This window comes from Leptonotus elevatus, chromosome 12 (assembly GCF_054856555.1).
Source record: "Leptonotus elevatus isolate MCC_2025b chromosome 12, RoL_Lele_1.0, whole genome shotgun sequence".
NCBI classification, from domain to species: domain Eukaryota; kingdom Metazoa; phylum Chordata; class Actinopteri; order Syngnathiformes; family Syngnathidae; genus Leptonotus; species Leptonotus elevatus.
In genome coordinates, this window is record NC_141250.1 from 11697792 (window position 1) to 11717285 (window position 19494).

General features: G+C 41.4%; 1 protein-coding gene across 1 annotated transcript in view; it reads right to left on the reverse strand.

Annotated features, from left to right (window-relative positions):
• Positions 1-4020: 4020 nt before the first annotated feature.
• Positions 4021-19494, reverse strand: part of anos1 (anosmin 1) — a 62145-nt gene continuing 46671 nt past the window's right edge. The window contains exons 8-14 of the mRNA XM_086091630.1: positions 17993-18137; positions 16406-16537; positions 12630-12718; positions 9931-10102; positions 9268-9488; positions 6924-7065; positions 4021-5013 (exon numbers count right to left, since the gene is read on the reverse strand). Of these exons, the coding sequence (XP_085947756.1) occupies positions 4955-5013; positions 6924-7065; positions 9268-9488; positions 9931-10102; positions 12630-12718; positions 16406-16537; positions 17993-18137 (960 nt within the window). The 3' untranslated portion in view covers positions 4021-4954. The remainder of the gene's footprint in view (positions 5014-6923; positions 7066-9267; positions 9489-9930; positions 10103-12629; positions 12719-16405; positions 16538-17992; positions 18138-19494) is intronic.

Consider the following 19494-nt stretch of genomic DNA (forward strand, 5'->3'; position numbering starts at 1 on the left):
GTTGTGAAAAGAAAGCAGATTGCATTACATGTCATATAAACACGTTGATTACTAAAAGGTTGGGACACGACATGTTCAATTGAGTACAAATATATTTCACATTCAAACTGCTTAACCTCACTGTTATTTTGTAACTGCTCTCATTTTTAATACATTCAATGAATGTTGATGCGTTTAGCAGTGCAATGGTGGGTCATCACCCTTCGTTAGCCTTAGAACTCTTACCGTTAAATATTGATCCCCCCCCCCCCCCCAATTTTGTAACTGTCTGTTCATGTTAGAGCTTTTAAAGGGAATATAGTTCAGACCATTTTTTTCCTATATATATTCAAATAATTAGGTCTTTAGAGTGCCTGCCCACCCATCAAGTGTGATATTAAAATTGTCTCCTTGCACAACCTTAGACTTTTGCCTTGTGGCATCATGCTGCCTGTCACGGGTCAGTCTTGGTACAGCCGAAATCTGTTTTGGAAGCAGACTTGTGATTATTGATGGGGATATCGTTATATGTTTGGGGTGTTGTGTTGATCATGGGGATGAAATCACATTAGCAGCAAAAGCAAGATTTTCAATTTATTTATTTGAAAGGGACAATGCAGTTAGTTAGTTAGCTAAGTTAGCTAAGCTCATTTTCATTGGTAGTCCCTTGGGCAGCCTAAAATGAGAGTCATTAAAATCACAAATCAATCTCCTGTACAGCTAATAGCGCTAACTAATCTCTCTCATTCAATGAGAGCAGTTTCATCCCGACTTCAGCCACTGTTTCAGTTTTTAGTTGAAGACACTTTTATTCTTCTCCAATTTAAGTTCAGCGGGGAGCGCATTCCATAGTTTAGTTCCCTGATAGCAGAAGCTAGACTGTCCAAAAGTTGTCTAAACTTTGGAGCTCACAGTCCCCACTTATTGAGGCTCTGGTGGACGGTCTACGGAAGCTTTGGCGCCTCACCATGAGATCAGATAACAGTGGTGACACACAGATGTACAAACATTTAAAAGACAGTTTCAAAATACTAAACTTCACAACATTTTAAAAGGTGAAAAGCTTGTGTTTTTGAATGTAGACATTTTTGATATTCTTCCCTGGGTTGTGTGGTTCCTTGTGCTCACGTTAGCTTGTTTAGCAAGCTAGCGCTAATCTTGCCTCTTAGTTTTTAACTCTGCAATAGTCAACAATCACATTTTCTTTGAGAACCGTTGGTTGTCTTGCTGCTTCTGTTGATGACGTGTGTGTTCGAAGACCTGTTGAGTTGTGGTAAATGATGGCGTTCATTTAGCATGTATGATTCTGGCTTCATGAGCATTGTGTAAATACGTTTTTTGGCTAGATTGAATGCCTGTCTTTGAGGTAATGTGCCGTTTTACTGCCTTCCTGTATCTCACCACATTTGTGTTAATAAAAGGCGAGTTACAGTTGAAGGCCTGTTTGTGAAATGAGCACCATAGCAACAAGGTAAAAAAAAATAACAAAATGGTGCATTTTTGACAGGTGAGAGAGAGAGTTGGGCATGAACGTGATGCTTTTTGCAGCAATGTGTTTATTGGCTTTTTATATGTTTAATAACCAGTTTTTGGAATTTGACTTATCAAAAGGTACACGCTGAAAACCAACAATAGATCTCCTGCTATCCATCAAGCAGCACCTTATTAAAACGAGTCATGAGTGTATTCAGGATATTACTGCTTGGGCTCAGGAGCACGTTGGAAAAATGATGTCAGTTGCTGCATCTACAAACGTAAGTGAAGACGCCGCCATCCAAGGCAAAGGCCATAAATCATCAGCATCCACAAACGCTGCCGACGTCTCTCCGAGCCTTAGCTCATCTGAGATCCTTTGACACAAAATGGAAAAGTGTGCCTTGGCCTGAAGAGCCCACGTTTCAAATTGTTTTAGTGAGCGCCGGTTAAATCAGGCTTGTCAAGCGCTCCAGGCGAATGGGGAAAAGCACCGTCCAGGTTATCTAGGCAACGCTGGGTGTATCTAATGGGTAAAAGTCAAGTTCTTAGCCGTCCATATTGACATTAACAAATAACTGCAATAAGACATGGAGTCTTAGTTAGCTTAATGTATCCAACACTTTAAATCTCGCTGTTTGTTTTGCACATCTCAGAGATTTTCTTACATACATAGATGAGTTTTATTCGGATCATGTTGGAATTTGGTGTGTTTGTAAGAGTATTTCTCAACATGGGCCAAAAGAGGTATATTGTTCTTCGATATTGATATTGAAAAAAAAAAATTTCACATAACAGTTTATGGTTTGGTTCTGTACGTGATATGGCTACCAAAGGTTGTTGGTATCAGAAGTCAGACCCCAGAAATAGGTGAAGCCCTATAGTATGATTGTAATGGTGAACCTTTTGTAAAGGCCCAACCTCTGGAAGAGGGAGGCAGACTTGAGTGAGTGAGCTGTGACTATGGTTGGGTAGGCAATTTACCAACCGTACTTCATGGTCAGTGGAAATGTTTAAACCCAAGCAGACTTGTCAGAGTAATGCCCTGATATGGTGTCAGAAGTAGGATGGTTTGCCGCAAGTGCCTGTAAAGTAGCTCAATTCAGCTCTAGATTGAGGCCATTACTCATCAGAGCTGTGTGAATGAGGAAAAAAAAAAAGGCGACATTTTCAAAACACCATAGCTATTATAGTCAATGCAGAACAGGATGACCAAACGTTTTCTTGCCCGTCCACTCTTTTACTATCCAGGTTTATTATTATTATTATTTTTTTTTATAAATTCATGAAAATGTCCGGTTTTCATTGCAGGACAAATGGAAGGCAGAGTGCAGACTGACTGCTCCCAAGTCGATCGTGAGGGGTGTAGGGGGGGAAAAAATAAGGAGAGTTTTTTTTGTTATTGCTATATATTGTTAAAAACGTCGGCTTCCCAGAATTTTAGCTCACTGGTACCGCTTTGCGCTCCCAAACTAGAGACATGGTCGTGGAAGAATTATGTTTCTTGTTTTATTCTTTTACCCATACAGAAGAGGCGTATGTTTAAGCAGTTATAATGTATGGAATATAAGTTATAATGTATAGAATGTTTGAGTAAACTTTGAATATAATTTACGTATCTCGACGCCGGGCCCACTGTCCTCTTTTTTGGTCAGCAAAATATGGTCACCCTATCTATCTATGGCAATCGGTGTTAGAAGTGAGAATATATTATGTAATATTACTATAACATTCATTGGGTGGGATTAGACACACTTATTCTTCATACTGTACTTCCGATATGAATGTCCAAAGTGGGATGGTTCACCGTAAGGCCATCTGCTCACTTGGTAGGACCCTTGAGGCATCTGTGTCAGACATGGGCTCACCCCCACAAAGGGGATGCAGTGGCCTCAGATTTCAGAAATGAGACAGAAGCCTATGTAAATATTGGTGTAGCAGAGACTCCTTATTTAACATATTGTATGCACCAATGTCTACAAACAAGTTTGAGAGTGTGTCCGAGAATTTAAAAGCCTCCAACGCTACTTGAGCAGAACTTTCCAGAAGAATTAAGTCACATTAAACTATATAAATGTTATAAAAGGCTCCATTTTGCATTCACTTGTGTGCTCCAGAGACGCTATCATACGCCACACGAGAATCTACAAGTGGCAATTTTAATGCTACAATCATACACAGGCATCACTCTTGAGACTCAATCCAAATTGTATTTTCTTGTACACATTTCCGCCCTCCAGGTTTACGAGGGCGAAAGGCTACCGAGCGTAGGCGGCATTTAGCGCTTTTCAAACACACAAGGGTTGTGAGAAGCGGGGGCATTTTGATGAAGAGGTGCCGGACCTCTGCGGCGCTAACTGCGCCGGGCTTGTCGGGCTGGATGAGCTGTTTATTTGGACTTGGAGCGCATGTCCTCGTCTCCTGGACCCATCTGTGAATACGCTGCCATGGTGGAGGGATTTAGCCAGCCAAAATAAGCGTCGGCAGCGGCCAAATAGTTCAGCGCAGTGGGGAGGCGTGTGTTTATTTACCGTTCACACACTCAGATTGAACAAACAACACAGAGGATCTGGTTAAGGATTATTTTATTACTTCGCAGTTTGTACAGTTTCTACCATGGAAAAATAACATGTAACATAAGACCGTATTTACAATTCCATTTTTACAAAGTGTCTTTACAAGATTTGTGTAGCTTCCAAAAAAATGAAACAAAACAAAAGTGATACTATAACACACACAACATCCACATCCACACATCCAAATCAAACTTGAATACACACATAAATAAATATAGACATTCACTGACTGTTCCACGACAAACATTTCTACAGCCAAGAAGATGTACAATGCATCATTTCCACACGTTATAATTTCATTAATAAACATGACATAGTATTCCCAGTATAGTTCTTTGTTAATCAGTTAATGGAATCTCACTAACATATTGAAAAAGGACCATTTCTTTTTTTTTTTTTTTTCATGCCAACAGAATGCAAACGGTCGTCATGCAAAACCACTGCAAGCTCTCCAATTGAAGCACATTACCTTTTTTTTAAAATGGACTACATGCAACGGAACTATGTGACGAATTCTGGGTTAGTCAACCGTGACATCATCCATCGGTAAAATAAATAGATCTCGTACCTTTTCTTCACAAATCGGCGACATACATATTGTTTTTTCGGCGTTGCGTTCTCTCGGATCAACTCAAAATACGCTATTGATAAGATTTTGGACTTCCATATGAGCTGTACTAACAAATTCACAACAGTAGACTTTGTAGTAAAATAGTCAAATGAAAACTGTACACACGTAGTGAGTCAGAGAGGTTGAGAAGGGATGTCTTGTGGTGCCTTGAAGGAAGAGGACTGTTATTTCTGAAATGGAAACGGAGGGTGGCGGGGGCGTCGGTTTTTGGGACAGTTCACGATTCCACACTTTCATCCCGGATAGTCTCTGACAAATGGGAGGGAAAGAGCCACTGGATTTGCCTCACTTGGACTCAGTGTCTTTCGACTGACACTTTCTGGTGATGGGAATGGTGTTGCCGGAGTCTGGGCCCTGGAAAAAAACATGCACAAATTAAAGCTACGAAGACAAAGGACTCTTTTATAGCGTTTGAACGACATCGGAGGGTCACAAGCAGTTATTGCACCTTTACGTTTCTGCTATGAATCTCTTCAAGGCTGCGTTTTCATCACACATTAAGATTGTTGGTCAAGCTGCGACCTTGTTGGGTTATTGGTTTTGTGTTTCACGCAGTCGTTGAATTTCATTGCCATGCTCCACCCACACACAATGAGGAAAAACTCCATTTTTATCACATTTAACGTTGGCCATCTGCGTAGTAAAGTGTTTCGCTACATTTATTGAGCCAAGGCGCATATTTCACATCAGAAAAATCTCAAGGCACACCACCAAAAAAGAAAACATGTCAGGAAAAGCGTATATACTAAAATAAGGACGATTTTGTTTGTGCTTTGTGTGAAATCTGGGGCCGTTTGCATGAATCCATTACTTATTCTGCTGCATGATGGCAACAGGTGGATGCAAAGGTTAATTGTACCTTCTGCCATTTTGTGGAAGATAATTTAATAGGAGACACGTTAACCACTAAAGCACAGTTCTGTCACATATATAGTCATTATTTAAAAACAAACAAATCTAAATAATCATTAAGTGGACTTAAAAGGTTGTCATTAAATAGCATTCATGCAGTTTTGCTTTCATCTGTTATAACATCACTAACGGTGTCTCATCCACCTACTGGATGTTATTGCTCAAGTGGTCGATCGAGGGTTGCCATGACAACACATTATTTCTTACTGAATGTCAGCGTACCATCAAAAAAACTTCTGAAACCCTTATTTTAATCTGCAAATACAAGATGTCATTAGCGTGTCATGTTGCAGACTGATATATGTACAAAGTGTGACAATAAAAGTCTATATTGTCACAATCGTTCATGAATGCGAGCAACGCTAATCTGATTTAAAGAGACGGGCCTGTCACAATGATTTGCGGCATCACAGATTTTTGGCACCTAATCGGACACGCGTTCGCATTCGTTTGAATTTAATATGACAGCTTGGAGTCGTAAGGAAAAGTACTATGCTTCATGCGTGCGTGAAAATATGGACATATATTGTAATGTTTGCCCGTATATTTTTGAGTGAGTTTGTTTGTGTATATATATATATATATATATATATATGTATATATGAGTATATCTGTATTTACAATTCACATTTAAGTTCAATTCAATACTTTAGTGTCATATTTGATATTTTTCTGATACAAAAATCATAATATATATATTTTTAAATGTAAAATGTTCAGACATTTTTTTTCATTATGTATACGTTTTAAGCTTTAATGCTGCTTTGTTTACTATTCTAAAAGACGTGAGGATGATTTGACATCATTTCCTCTTTGCTCATGTCTCTGTCCCGGCACGACAAAGCCGTCGCTTCATCCTCAGCTCACAGGGCGATGTTCAGTTACACTGGCAGCTGATTCTCAACCACGACAAAATGTGCGTCCAAGCCCATTTTTTAGACAGTAGAAGAAACACATTGAGGTTCAGAAATGCATAGAAGGTAAAAAAAAAAGGTGAAAAAGATGAGCTGTGAAGGTATAGAAATTCACTTCCAGAATAATTTGTCTGAGTTTCCAAATTTTTAACATTACGTCAAGAACATTAGAATGGGAGAAAAATTCTTCTGGGAAAGTTGAACATGAGTAAATCCCTCGGTAGCGTGCCGGCGTGCCCTTGCCGTGATAAGACTGGAAACCAGTCAAGCATGTCGTCTGTGTGGGCTAGGCTCCGTCTCTCTGCAATTCTCAGCAGGATAAATGGTATAGAAAATGGATGAGTGGTTCCCTAAAGGGCTAATCATTTTATAGCACATCATTGATCTGCTCATGTTGAAAGGGCTTGAAAAGTTAATCAGGAGTGACCTCATACTTACGGTGTTGATTGACTGGTACTATATTGGGAGTCTGGAAGGTCTTGACAGTGGCGGGGCCTTCCCCTCCGCTCGTTATTACTTGCACCTCCAGTCTGTAGTAGGTGGACGGCCGCAGGTTGGACACGACCAGCAGATTGTGATCCTGCCGAGCGATCACAGAGACACGCAATCAGGTGAAATCCGAACGAAAGTTGGCAAACAGAGGGGACTATCTTTGCGCAAGAGTCAGACAAAAACAAATCACGGCTTTCATAAGGCCGCCTCGCTCTCGTCTCTGCAGCCGGCGCGATAAAGTGTGCAGTGGGTGGCGTTATTTATAGTCGAGCTCCAGAGGCTGGGAGGCGCAGATAGGCGCACCGTGTTGTTGATGGAGCAGATGATGTCAAAGAGCCGCTTTCTTTTTTTTCCCGCAAAGGATGAAAGCGCAAAGACGCCAAGGCAGATGAAACGATATGAGAGTGTGAGAACAACGCCGTCTCGGAGCTATTCCCTCCCGAGTGTCTGTCTGCACACAAGATTCATGCAAGGAGGGCCACGGGGTGTTAACCTAAAACCAGCCTCGGCACTGAGAAATAAAACACAAGAGATGGAGCTTTTATCTCACGGAAACACAAGCGGCCTGTATCACAAATCATCGTATGCCTCTTATAGGAGTTTTAAAGACCGTATTGATGAATTGATTCAGCAAGCTGGATACATGTGATCCATACGCTGTAGATCATCATTTGCAGCATGTTAACTTGTAATTCTGATTGGGTTTTCTTTTGTGAACTCAGAATTTGTGGACGAGAAGTGAAGTGGTTCAAACCCTGTTTATACATTATGATAAAACTATTGGACGATCATCTTGTAGTTGCATCTCACCAAAACCAGCAATCTGTAGTAATGTGACCATCTTTACAGTAAAGCAGTGTTTGAGGATCATAATTAATGATTAATGTGATTTGTTCATGATTTGTTGATTCGTTGTTGACACAGAGAAGAAAGCGCAGGTAAATGTTTTTGCTTCTGGAACTGAATTATCGTACACAAGGCATAACGGGAAATTGTAGGACTCGTTTTGTTATGAACAAATTCTTTGTATATTTCTTTGTTTATTTTTATGTTTTTAGTTGTCATTGAGTCATGACTGTTCATTGTGTTGCTATGGTCCTGTATTTGTCACTCTTCTTTTGGCATATAGACCTTTATTCCGTCATAGAGCATGAGCATGGTCCTTGATGGAGGTTTAGTTAAGTTAGCCTATCAAGTGTTTTCTTCGAGGCTATCAAGGCTTGTATTTTTTTTATAAAGACTGTTTTTCCAACTTTCGTGCCTTTTTTGGGTCCAAATTTCGCACCTGATATAAAACAAATTTATTAGTAGTAGTAGCAGTCATGGTTACTTTCTTGTATACTGTATGCCGAGAAAAAAAAATAGACGTCAGGCCACAAATGCCCCTCAGGTCATAGTCATATACTTTGGGGTGAACTACAGGAAACCACTATCATGTCTTTTTTTTTTGTTATTATTAAATATCTACTGTCAAATAAAATTATATATACATATATATATATATATATATATATATATATATATATATATATATATATACTTTGTCCTGCACTCCCAAAAACCTATTTATACGGGGGTTTAAAAAAAAAATGCTAGAGCATACAGAAGACTTTGATACAACCTCTGACATGAAGAGGTCGCATAAAGCAATGGTAGTTATTACAAAAAACGGCCAGCAGGTGGCAGCAGAGTATAAGAATATAAGAGCCAGGGCCACGTTGCAACAAGCTCTCTTAGCTATATTCTAATGCTAATTGCTGCAAAACGGAAACAAATACAAATATAGTTTTTTTCCTGATGAAAGAAAAGACTCTAATCTTTCTTTTGGTAGGTTCCATGTTTTTATAGCAATAGAACACAATATTCTGTGGGCCTTGCAAAATCTGTCAAAATCCAGTAAAACAACAGGGAGCGAATGGGGTTGCTTCAGTGAAAAAGGCTGGGAGTGAATGCATTTAAACAATGTTAAGAGTCTGATTTTATTTTTATTTTTTATTTTTTGCATTTCATATTTCACATATAGTTTCTCTTTTACTGCAAATGATTATCACGTCCAAATACTGGGTATTGATCTCCTGGGCTCCTAATAATCAGTATCGGTATTGGCCCCGAAAAAAAAATATTGGTCTATCTTTTGTGCATCCCGGTATAGACTTTTAAATGGTCTCTTTTAAATGATGCAATCGAGGCTCCAACAAAAAGAGAGGAGAATACTGCTAACGTGATAGGATGAGCGCGTTACCCTGGTAACCAGAGTTGAGCTATATGACAAAGCGGTGGTATTTCTTACCGGAGGCAGGATTTGGGACTGAGAAATGATGCTGTTGGGCAGGCTATTCTGTCGGCTCTCAGTGGTGATTTCAGCCCAGGTGACTTGGAAGCCTGTAATGCGCTGGTTGGCCGCCACCCGAGACACACGCCACAGGAAGCTGCCGGTGATGTTTCCTCCAATGATGGAAAACGTTGCTGTCAGGTTTTCGGGCTTGGCCAAAACTTTAGGAAGTGCTGCAGCTGTTCGGAACGAGAGAAAAGAAAAACACTTTTTCACTTTCCTGCCAAGTATTCAGTAGAAGATTGATGCCATTTTAGATCGGTATGCTATCTATAAAGCAAAGGGGAATCACTAAATTACACTTCAAACTTTTATACCACCGCCAAGGACGTTGCTTTTTCATCCATATGTGTGACGACATTTTGCAAAACTTCCATCAATCACAATACATGTTTTTGTACACTGGCCTTGCAGGAGGTATGCGTGTTATGTGCCAGACTATTTCTTGGCCCAATCAGAAGTTGTTGTTTTTTTTCCTGATGGCAAGAATCCCAAAATGTTGAAATATTGTTTTGATAGTTTATGGATATTTTTTTCATTACCTTGATTAAATGCACTTGCAGCGTTTAATTGCTATATCAACAGTAATCAAATGGTTGTTGTCAAACGTCAAATACTTGCCTATCTCCCCCGGGCAGGGGATGTGTTTGTGAGTCTTGCTCCGGATGGTCGCGCAGGACGGCGTGAGGAAGGTGATGCTCTCCTCCTTGGAGCGTCTCTTGGACTTGAGCATGTGAACCGTGACCTTGTACTTGCAGGAGAACAACAGGCCCGGGAGGTTGATGTAGTTCTCCTGAGCCAAGAAACACACCATTGAGTCGGAGTCCTGTTGATGACTTTGACATGACATCGGGGGTCACGTCCCGCCGAGCCTCCGAGATAATTAAAAGCGCGGCGCCAAGGCGGATCACATTCCCGCTCAGGCTCAGTGAACATGGCCCGCATTACAGAACCTCACTTTCATTTTCTTCACTATGATAATTCCTGTAAAACCGTGTTCATGCGCCACGCCAAATAACATGCACTTTGAACTACTTTCCGTGTGTGAATTCTGGTGCTTCGTTTGATCAAGTGTGAATTATGTCATCCTAAACTTGAAACGCACCAAAAGCAAAGGAATTGAGAACACTTGGAACAGTTTGATCTCGGCCCGTTTGTAAATGTACTTTGCTCAGTTCAGGTGAGATGTGAACAAAGCACGGACCGGAGGAATGAAATTGTAGAGTAGAAAGAATGGAAATGTCGGTATGGTTTTGTCACAGGTGCATGTCAATAAATAAGAGTATCAAAGTAATGTTCATTTATTTTAGTAGTTGAATTTTCAAAAGTGATCATATACAACCGTATTGTCCTTCCATCCACCATCTACTGTATTGTGTTACTGGTATTAACACAAGCTACAATGCTTTGAACCTTGTTTTTTTTTTGGGCAGGTCCCATAATTCCTACTCTGACTTTTGCGATTACATTCACTCAATCCGCATGCATTGCTCCCCTCTCTCTAATTTAAATGCCGTCTTCCTGTCCAGACTGACTATACTGTCATTGGCCATTCTTTTAATGACTGTTTGATACATCATTGGATGAAAGAAATAGACATCAAATCATTAGAGGAGCTCCTCTGGAAAGTCATTTTATTTATTTATTTATTTATTTATTTATTTAGCCAGCTGTTGACAGAGTTAACTTCACATATACATCTCCTGGAAAATGTATTTGACTTTTCGTTTTTAATTTATGAAGCTATAAAATGTGTTGATTTAGTGTCCGATGTTTGATTTAGTGGAGAAGTTCAATGGAGTAAACCTAAGATGATCACATGAATGGTACGTATCATATCATATCCATATCATACGTAATTGAGCTGTTTTGTCATTATTTTCAGTAGCACAGCAATACATATTCCGAAGCTTTAGTAATACCCATGTCAAAACAAATCCATTTGAGTTAAGTATACACCCGAAATGCTGTTTAACAAGGTTGGAATTTTGATGCAATGCTTTTTACTGGAGAACTTTTGGTCAGAGACATTAAAGACCCAAGTAAGTCTGCTTTGGTCCAGACCAGAGAACTAAATGATGTGAACATATCCTCAAACGTTCCTCATTTATCGGATTCAGCACCCCCAAAAAAATGCATTTCTCATCTCCTTTTTAAGTAAATTATTGCTGATGTGTGAATTTCGATCTCTTATTGGAATTTTTTTTCGCTTTTACATGAACAGGGTGCTCCCTAGAGAGCCGGCGTGTACGTTCGCTCTGATACCAAACAGCTTTGATTAAAAGTGAATGAGGCGCTGCGCTCACATGAAAGCACAAGGCTGGAATCCTTCCCGGCCATCTATAGAAGCAGGATGTATATTTCCTAGCAACCACAGTCGGGCTCCCCAAAGAATGTGTTGATTGGCCAGGTCTCTGCCATCCTGTATCAGCCTGAGCCCAAACACCCCCCCCCCCCCCCCGTGCCACCCTCACCTCCCCTGACTCTCCTAAAAGAAGCCTGGTGTGGATTCACAGTCAATTCTGTCCTCCATTCCGGGAACATTTGCTTTATTAAATGCTTTTTATTGGCCATCACCCCAATCGCCTGCACGCAAGACTGAATCAGAGCGTTCACAACAACAGCCATTGATTTGCCGAGTGCCATTGGGCTTCGGGTTCACAGAGTGGACGATTTGTCCGGGCTAAAGCATCAAAAAGAGGAGGCGCGTGCTTTGCATAGCACAGAGCTGCTGAAGAGGCTCTCTTTGCTCTGCCTCAGCAAGGTTGGCTAAAATTGGAATTTTGGTTCTTTTCTGGGACCCGAACTTTAACTAAATAGCTGTTTGGCAAGAAACTGCATTTCTGCTTCAAAACTGACCCACAAACCATTTTGGATCACAAACTAAATTTTTGGGAAACCCTGTCTTAGGGTGGATTGATACAATTGCCATTTTTGGCTCCCAAGTGGCACAATTTGGATATGCGTCATGGCAGCATAACCAGGATGAAAGCGTAGACCATAAAATAAGGTCTAAACATGGTACATTAGAACTACATGGACCGTTAAATAAGGAAAATGATTGGAGACGGCAGTCAGTGGAGTAAGGCTAACGTTGCCTGCATTTAAATGGGTGAAAAGTCACTCCAGGCCAACTCAATACATATTTGAATTATTTAGCAACTAGTGTTTACTTCTGTTTTCTCACTGAATTATGTTGACACTTGTGGACTATGTGCATATTGGCAGTTCGTGGGAGGTTTCAGGGTTTCAGTACACTTAAATATAAATGTCAAAGATGAAAAGCGGAATTTGGCATCAGAGTAAATCTGGAAACAAACCTGCGTGGAGGATTTTTCTGGTCCTCGCGTCTCGTTGTGGTGGCAGTACTCAGGCATCCACTGGACATGGTAACGGTTCATTCCGGGCTCTAGAACATTAGACAGATACAAGGGAAAATGCTTCAAAATCAAAGCAATTGCAACAAGACCATTAAAATGAAACATCCAAAATCACATAATAGTCTTGTTTGTAGTGTTTTACAATGTTGTAGAACTGGCAATCAAAGCCAGCAAGCAGTTTTACTACTTCTTTATTGCAAAAAAAAAACCATTGACGTTTAGTGCAGTGGGCTGGAAAAAAACAAGCAATTTATCTGTTGGAATGAGTTGTTCACCATTTTTACTTTTAATAGAGTACATGCTTAAGAGATTAGTCAATAACAGTAACTTTTCTATTGCCCGTCAAAGTGGAAGTGGCCAACTTGGAGCAATTCTGTTTCAGCAAGAATTGAATGTAAATATATATATATATGTAATATATATATATATATATATATATATATATATATATATATATATATATATATATATATATATATATATATATATATATATATATATATATATATATATATATATATAGAGAGAGAGAGAGAGAGAGAGAGAGAGAGAGAGAGAGAGAGAGAGAAACACTTAGACAACCTTTAAGTCTACAATGTAGCGATGTACAAAGTTGTCCCATCCCCCGCCTTTCTATTGTGACAGTATTTGATTAAACACGAGATATTTAATTAAACAGGTTGAAATTAAAAGACAACACTCCCAGCTAGAGATCAAGATAACATATCTCTCTCTTCCTGTTTTATAAAGCTCAGTCAAAACTTTGCCACTTAAAAAGTTGCCACTGATTACATTTCTAAATCGATGTACTGTATTGATGAACCAATAGAAAATGTAGCCTTGTTGTTTTTAATTTTTATTTAGCCAGGCATTTTTCCCCCACTTGTTTTTCCAGCAGTTGCGTTTTGGGAGGAATCTCTAAAAGGCCACTTTACACTATCCATTTGGCAGCAAATGCACACAGTTAGCAGCTAGCTAGTAAGCAGAGCAAAGCATTTAACAGCTGAAAATCTTTCCAGATACCTCCTCCGGGACTTGGTAGAGACTTAAAGCAGAGCTAACAGTACATAAATAGTGGACAGATGCGCAGGCCGCATGGACGGCGTTGCAGCTGTTTGCTATCAAGTCGGCAAAATGTCAGTTTGGACCCCAAGTGACTAAAAAATAGGATAGTAATCCTCTTCAGTGCAGTCGAAAGGGCCTTAATTGGACACATTAGCCTGCGTAAATGCGCTCTCATGAGCTCATCACCGGCGTGGCCCTCATCTTATGTTACCCAATTCATTATTCATTCAACTGTGTCGCCTGAATGTGTGCAAAAACGTGTCTGATTAATAATTGAGCGACGCTCCGTTCGCCTTGCAGCGGGGGCCGAGGTTGCGGCGGGGAGATAAAAGGGGCCCTTTGAAGGCTTGGATGCGGCGCTGGCACCCGGAGCCCCTGAGCTCTTTGGAAGCAGAAGAGAGGAATTACAGTGTACCAGGAAGTAGAGGGGAGGGCAAAAAATAAAGAAGATATGCTTAGCTGGTGTCTGGCATTGAGAGCATGTGAGATGTAGAAGGAACAGGAAACGAAAAACAGGTAAAGAACAGAAGAAGCGCTCGATATGTCTCGAATGATGGTGTAGTCGTTCACTTCAGCTAGCCTCAGTTCCCTTGCTGGTGAAAAGGTGTCTTGATTGGCAGTCCTGGGTGTACTATCCCTTGTGCCCTAAAGCCCACTGAGGGGCGAACGTTTGTGAGGGATAACCAATGTTCATGTGCAAAGACATTCGCCAAGTTTTAACGGTTGTCGGCAAGCAAAACCATTCAAACTCTTGGCGAATGTCTGAACGTTTTTGCGACAGTTTGCGATCTTGAACTAACACTGACGAACCCTGAATCAACATTCGCAAATCTTTGCCGCTCAGTGGGATACAGGTTTAAGTCCGCTAGCAGGGGTATCAGCTTTATGCGACCCTGAACAGGATCAGGAGTTTAGAAAGTAGATGGATGGACAGGTGGATGGAATCCATCAGAACCAGACCACCGTAGGACTGTCCAGCCTTTTGTTTGGGTGTCAGGCAGACAAGGATATTTGATCTGATCAAGTATAAAGTGCACTTTGCTTTGGTGTTCTGGAGATAACCCAGAAGCCCAGCATAGATTCAGTTTCTACTCAGCGACAGTGTGAAAGCGGATGTTTGTCTCTGTATGTGCCTTGTTATTCCCTGACGCCCAGTCCAGTGTTCGCCTTGTGGGTTTGGTTCCAGCTCCCTGTGACCCTGAACAGGACAAGGTGTATAAACAATGGACGAATAGATGGAATCAGTAAGAACTGTTGTTACAAGACTGCCGCCATCCTACAACCTTTTGTCTGCGTGTTGGGTAGACTGCGATATATTATCTGATCAAGTACACAATCACTTTGTTTTGCGGTTCTACAGACAAACCAGAGGCCCAGTGTGGGTTCACTGACTTGTTGACAGTGTGAATAGATGTCTGTCCTTGTATAAGTGCCTTGTGATTGACTGGCGGCCAGTGGAAGTGGCCTTTTGCTGGGCTACACTCCAGCTGACCCATGAACCTGAGCAGGATAAAGAGTATAGAACGGACGGATGGAATCAGTCAGAACAGTTGCTACCAGATTGCCGCCACCGTCCTACAGCCTTTCGTCTGCGTGTTGGGCAGACTGCGATATATTATCTGATCAAGTACACAGTGCACGATGCTTTGGAGTTCTGGAGACAACCCAGAGGCCCGAGCTGCTTTGGATCACGATGAATGAGAGTTTAATCACGGTCCAGTTAACCTGTCCCTTCACTTTGTCTGTCACACAAACCAGATGTCCTTCGACTGCAACTCTGCGGGGCCATCTTTGTGTTTACAGTAGTAGAACCCGGCTTGCCGGAGCCAACGACCGGGGTCATCCCTCAAGTCTAATGGCAGCAGCACATACTGTACGCTGCAGACTGAGAGAAACGAGGAGCCTGGATGAGGATTTACAATGTTCTCTAACACAGTGATTCCCCGGCCGTGATTGATCGCAGTTAGCAACACTCCAAGCCAGCCTTTGCGAACAGTTTTGGGCCGACTCCATCTCCTCGCCTCTCTCTTCTGATTCAGCAGTTGGTGTCTCACCAGGCCTTTCCCTTCAAGCCAGGCTTTGCATTCTTGACTCTGGGATGTAGAGTTTGGCTTGGCCCATGACATAGATTAGTAACAGAACATAGAGCAGCCAATGGAATTTGACAGGTTACCCTGAGAGCGTTGTTTTCAAGGCTTCCATATTTCCACAAGACTTGGGAAATGGACGCCGCTGGGACAGGCATGTCATATGTCTACGACTCGTCCCGTGCCGCGTGACAACAGCTCTTGCAACACAAAATGGACCGCTCCACCGCCTAAGCCAGGATCTATTAAACGCAGCTGTCAATAAATCCCATCGCGCGGCTCCCGCTCGGAGTGTTTATTGTTCTTTACTAAACAGTGGCTCCGCTCTGCCAGCCTATGTGCAGATTTTACACAATTTCCCTCCCCTTCAGCCCTCACACAAAGACACATTGATTCATTTAGTCCATCTACACAATCAGGTAACAACTATGAAGAGATTCGTCCATTGTTTGGCTGAGGAGAGCCAAGCATAACACATTATTATGGCATTCATCATTCGTGGCCTTAACGTGGTGCTAATGGGATTTTATTAAAGCTATAAATCAATACAGATTTTGTTCATACCTCCACGGTTCTTCCAGTAGACACGAACTTGTAGCTGGCCATCTTGGTAGAAGGGTGTGCCCACCTCCAGCGGGCCAGAAGGTCGCTTGGCCTTGGGTATCTCTTCTTTCTTTGACTTGTGCACTGATTTTACTAGGGAGAGAAATGAGAAATGTTTACTTGTGCAGCTGAAACACCACATTGATTCTGTCACGGCCGCAGCGTGGCGACACAAAGACAACAGTTTCCTTGTCAAAACCAAGCAGCTACAACATGTTCTTTATGCATGAATGTGCTGGAGCTGGATGGGTACCAACAGGCATGATTCCAAATCCAGCCAACTTCTATGCTACATAAAAATGTGTATGCACGTAGCACTGAGGCTTAGTCTGTCTGCTAACAGTTCATAAGAAGAATTTTGTGCGAGCGGAATGCAAACAAACTTAAGGAAAACTGACTTTAGTCACGGATCAGCGATATCACACAGAGCTTAGTCTTCAGATACTAAGCCAATTCAGTTTGCTTTAAAGATATAGCACAAAATGTTGAGTTACTTATGTTTAATAACTGTGACGTCTGTTTTGTTCATTCGTTTTCAGATGAGCTTCTTTTACTAGTGACAAGGCTAATGTACTGTCAGTTTTTATTTACCATAATGGTGTCAAAGTAAATTACACTTCACAACTGTAAGGGGGCGGCATGGCTCAGTGGTAGAGTGACCAACTTTTAGTCACTGTTCATCAATCATCATCAGGCACTGTGGCAGGACCATTGATCGATCGTAATGTTACTCAGCATGCGCACGTGTCAGTCATTACTGTGGCAACCTGATCCGCACATAAACACAAACATCATTGTTTTGCTTCATGTTGCAAACCAAAATTTGAATGATGAACATGTTTCAGTGAAGTGAAAAAAAGGAGTTGTCGATGCATTTTCAGTCGTTTTTTCTTTCTTTTTTTAAACACACAACTACAAAATGATAAAACTCACAAGGAGGATAGAGCAGACCATTCACTCCTGAATGACCAATCAGAGCTGCAGTCACAGCTCATGATGTCACACACTGGGCCATGCCTCTTAAAGGCACACGTTCGTCTCTGTGTGCCCTGCAATTGGCTGGCAGCCAGTTCAGGGTTTACCCCGCCTACTCCCCGAACCCGGCTGGGATAGGCTCCAGCGCCCCCGCGACCCTTGTGAGGAATAAGCGGTCACGAAAATGGATGGATGGATGGATGGATTAAATGGGGTGGAAAGAATTATTAATATATATTATTATAAATGTTTTAATTAGGTTATAAGTAAATAGAAAATAAAATTGTGCATCTTTGGAGGTTCATTTTGGTAACCAATATGGTAACTCTACTTACTGCTGCTTTAAATAATGCTTTAGTGCTGACTTGCATGTTATGCAATCATGTGTTCTTAAGTGGTGGGTTAATGACGTATTTGACCTGTTAATTAATATGCAAACATTTGCTTTATGCATAACAATGAGTAGAACCACTTTCGTGGACAAATACAAAAGTCACAGTGACACCTAATAAGTCATACAAGTCTGGCAGCTGAACGAACAAGTAAATATTATCCAAGTGTTGTAGTGTTTACCTGATTCAGAATTCTGGGTGGTGCTGAAGTGCAGCAAGGCCTTGGAACTCTTAAGTCGCACCTGTCCCCAATATGTCACGGCTTGCAGCTCCACAGTGTAGCTGCTGTTGACTTGCAGGTCCTCCAGGTCCACCCAGTTCTGGGCCTGTGATGACAGACAGAGGTTGGCATTTGAGTAGTGTCGCTAAAGCGCTTTCTCAAATGCTTGTCACCATCCAAGCTTGAGCTGTGCCAAAACGAGGCCTGCGGGAAAGCCCTTCTTATGAAGAACACATGTGGAGCCGCGGAAGGCCTCCTCGTGGTGAGGAGATAGCCTTCAGGGCCTCATGAGGGAGTCGTGTTGTCACAGCCTCCCAGGGCTTCCATCCCCAGCTTGACTTTCTTGCATTCCACCGGCAGCAGTGAGCCTTGATGAGCTCTTGTAATTGACTGCGTGCGTGTTTTGACATTCTTCGGCCAGCAGGGTGCTTTCGAAGCCTCCAAGGTGCCAAAGTGGAAACCAGTAGTACATGTGTCAATAGGTGTCTGGTGTCTCGGCTCTCTGTGCCACATCTGCTCTTCATTTTGAAAAACTAATTCAGGAGAAGACTCTCCGCAGGTGTGTGCGCGCTGTCTAGACTAGCAGGCTTTCTGCTTGCATCCCTAATGAAATAATTTTCATGGGTGGTAAGCGGCTCTGCGTGCTTGTACTGATAGATGAATGATACAGAGGAATCACAAGTCGGTGGCGTGCAGTATATGTATGGTAGTATTTAACTACGGTTCACTATTCTGCTATTTGCTGTCACTGGTACCCCATTTGGGGTGTCATCACAAAAATAACATTAAAAAAAACCAAAGAAAAGACAAGTTAAGCCTTTACATAAATTTGGCCAAATTGATTGGATTTTGGAGTGTGTCACTGTATTTATATAAAAAAATAAAAATACAGACTTAAGCTCGTCAAATTACTGTGTTAGGAGTCATTCCTTAAGTGGTTTGTCACAGTCCATTTAGTAGCCGGCCGCAACCAAGAATTCCAGAAAAATGAAGCGGAATGGCTTTTGCCAGAAACCTACACAGAATCTCACAGGCTGCATAAATGTCAGAAAAAATAACTAATGCTGCATGTAGCCGTGGATTTATCCGATTTCATATACAGTTCACAAGTTGTAAATTATGAGGGCTGGCAAAATTGCACAAAAACTTCCACAGTGACAGACACAATAGATGAAAGAATGTGCTGTCATATGAGTAAAGAATGTCTAATTTTTTTGGGGTGGGTGACCAAGTCATCTTTGCAAGGCCTAATTGATGAAGAGTACAGTTTACAATGGAGTTTCATTCCTTTGGCCGCTTGCACCTATAGGTTGAAACTCGCCGTAGTCTCTCACAGTATTTGTATAAAAAGAAAAAAACACTTTTAGCCATAAATATAAGACAATCAGATGAAAAACGCTAAGTACAGCCGGAACTAACCACATATTCTTATGGCGCGACACAAACTAGTCAATTGTGTGCCA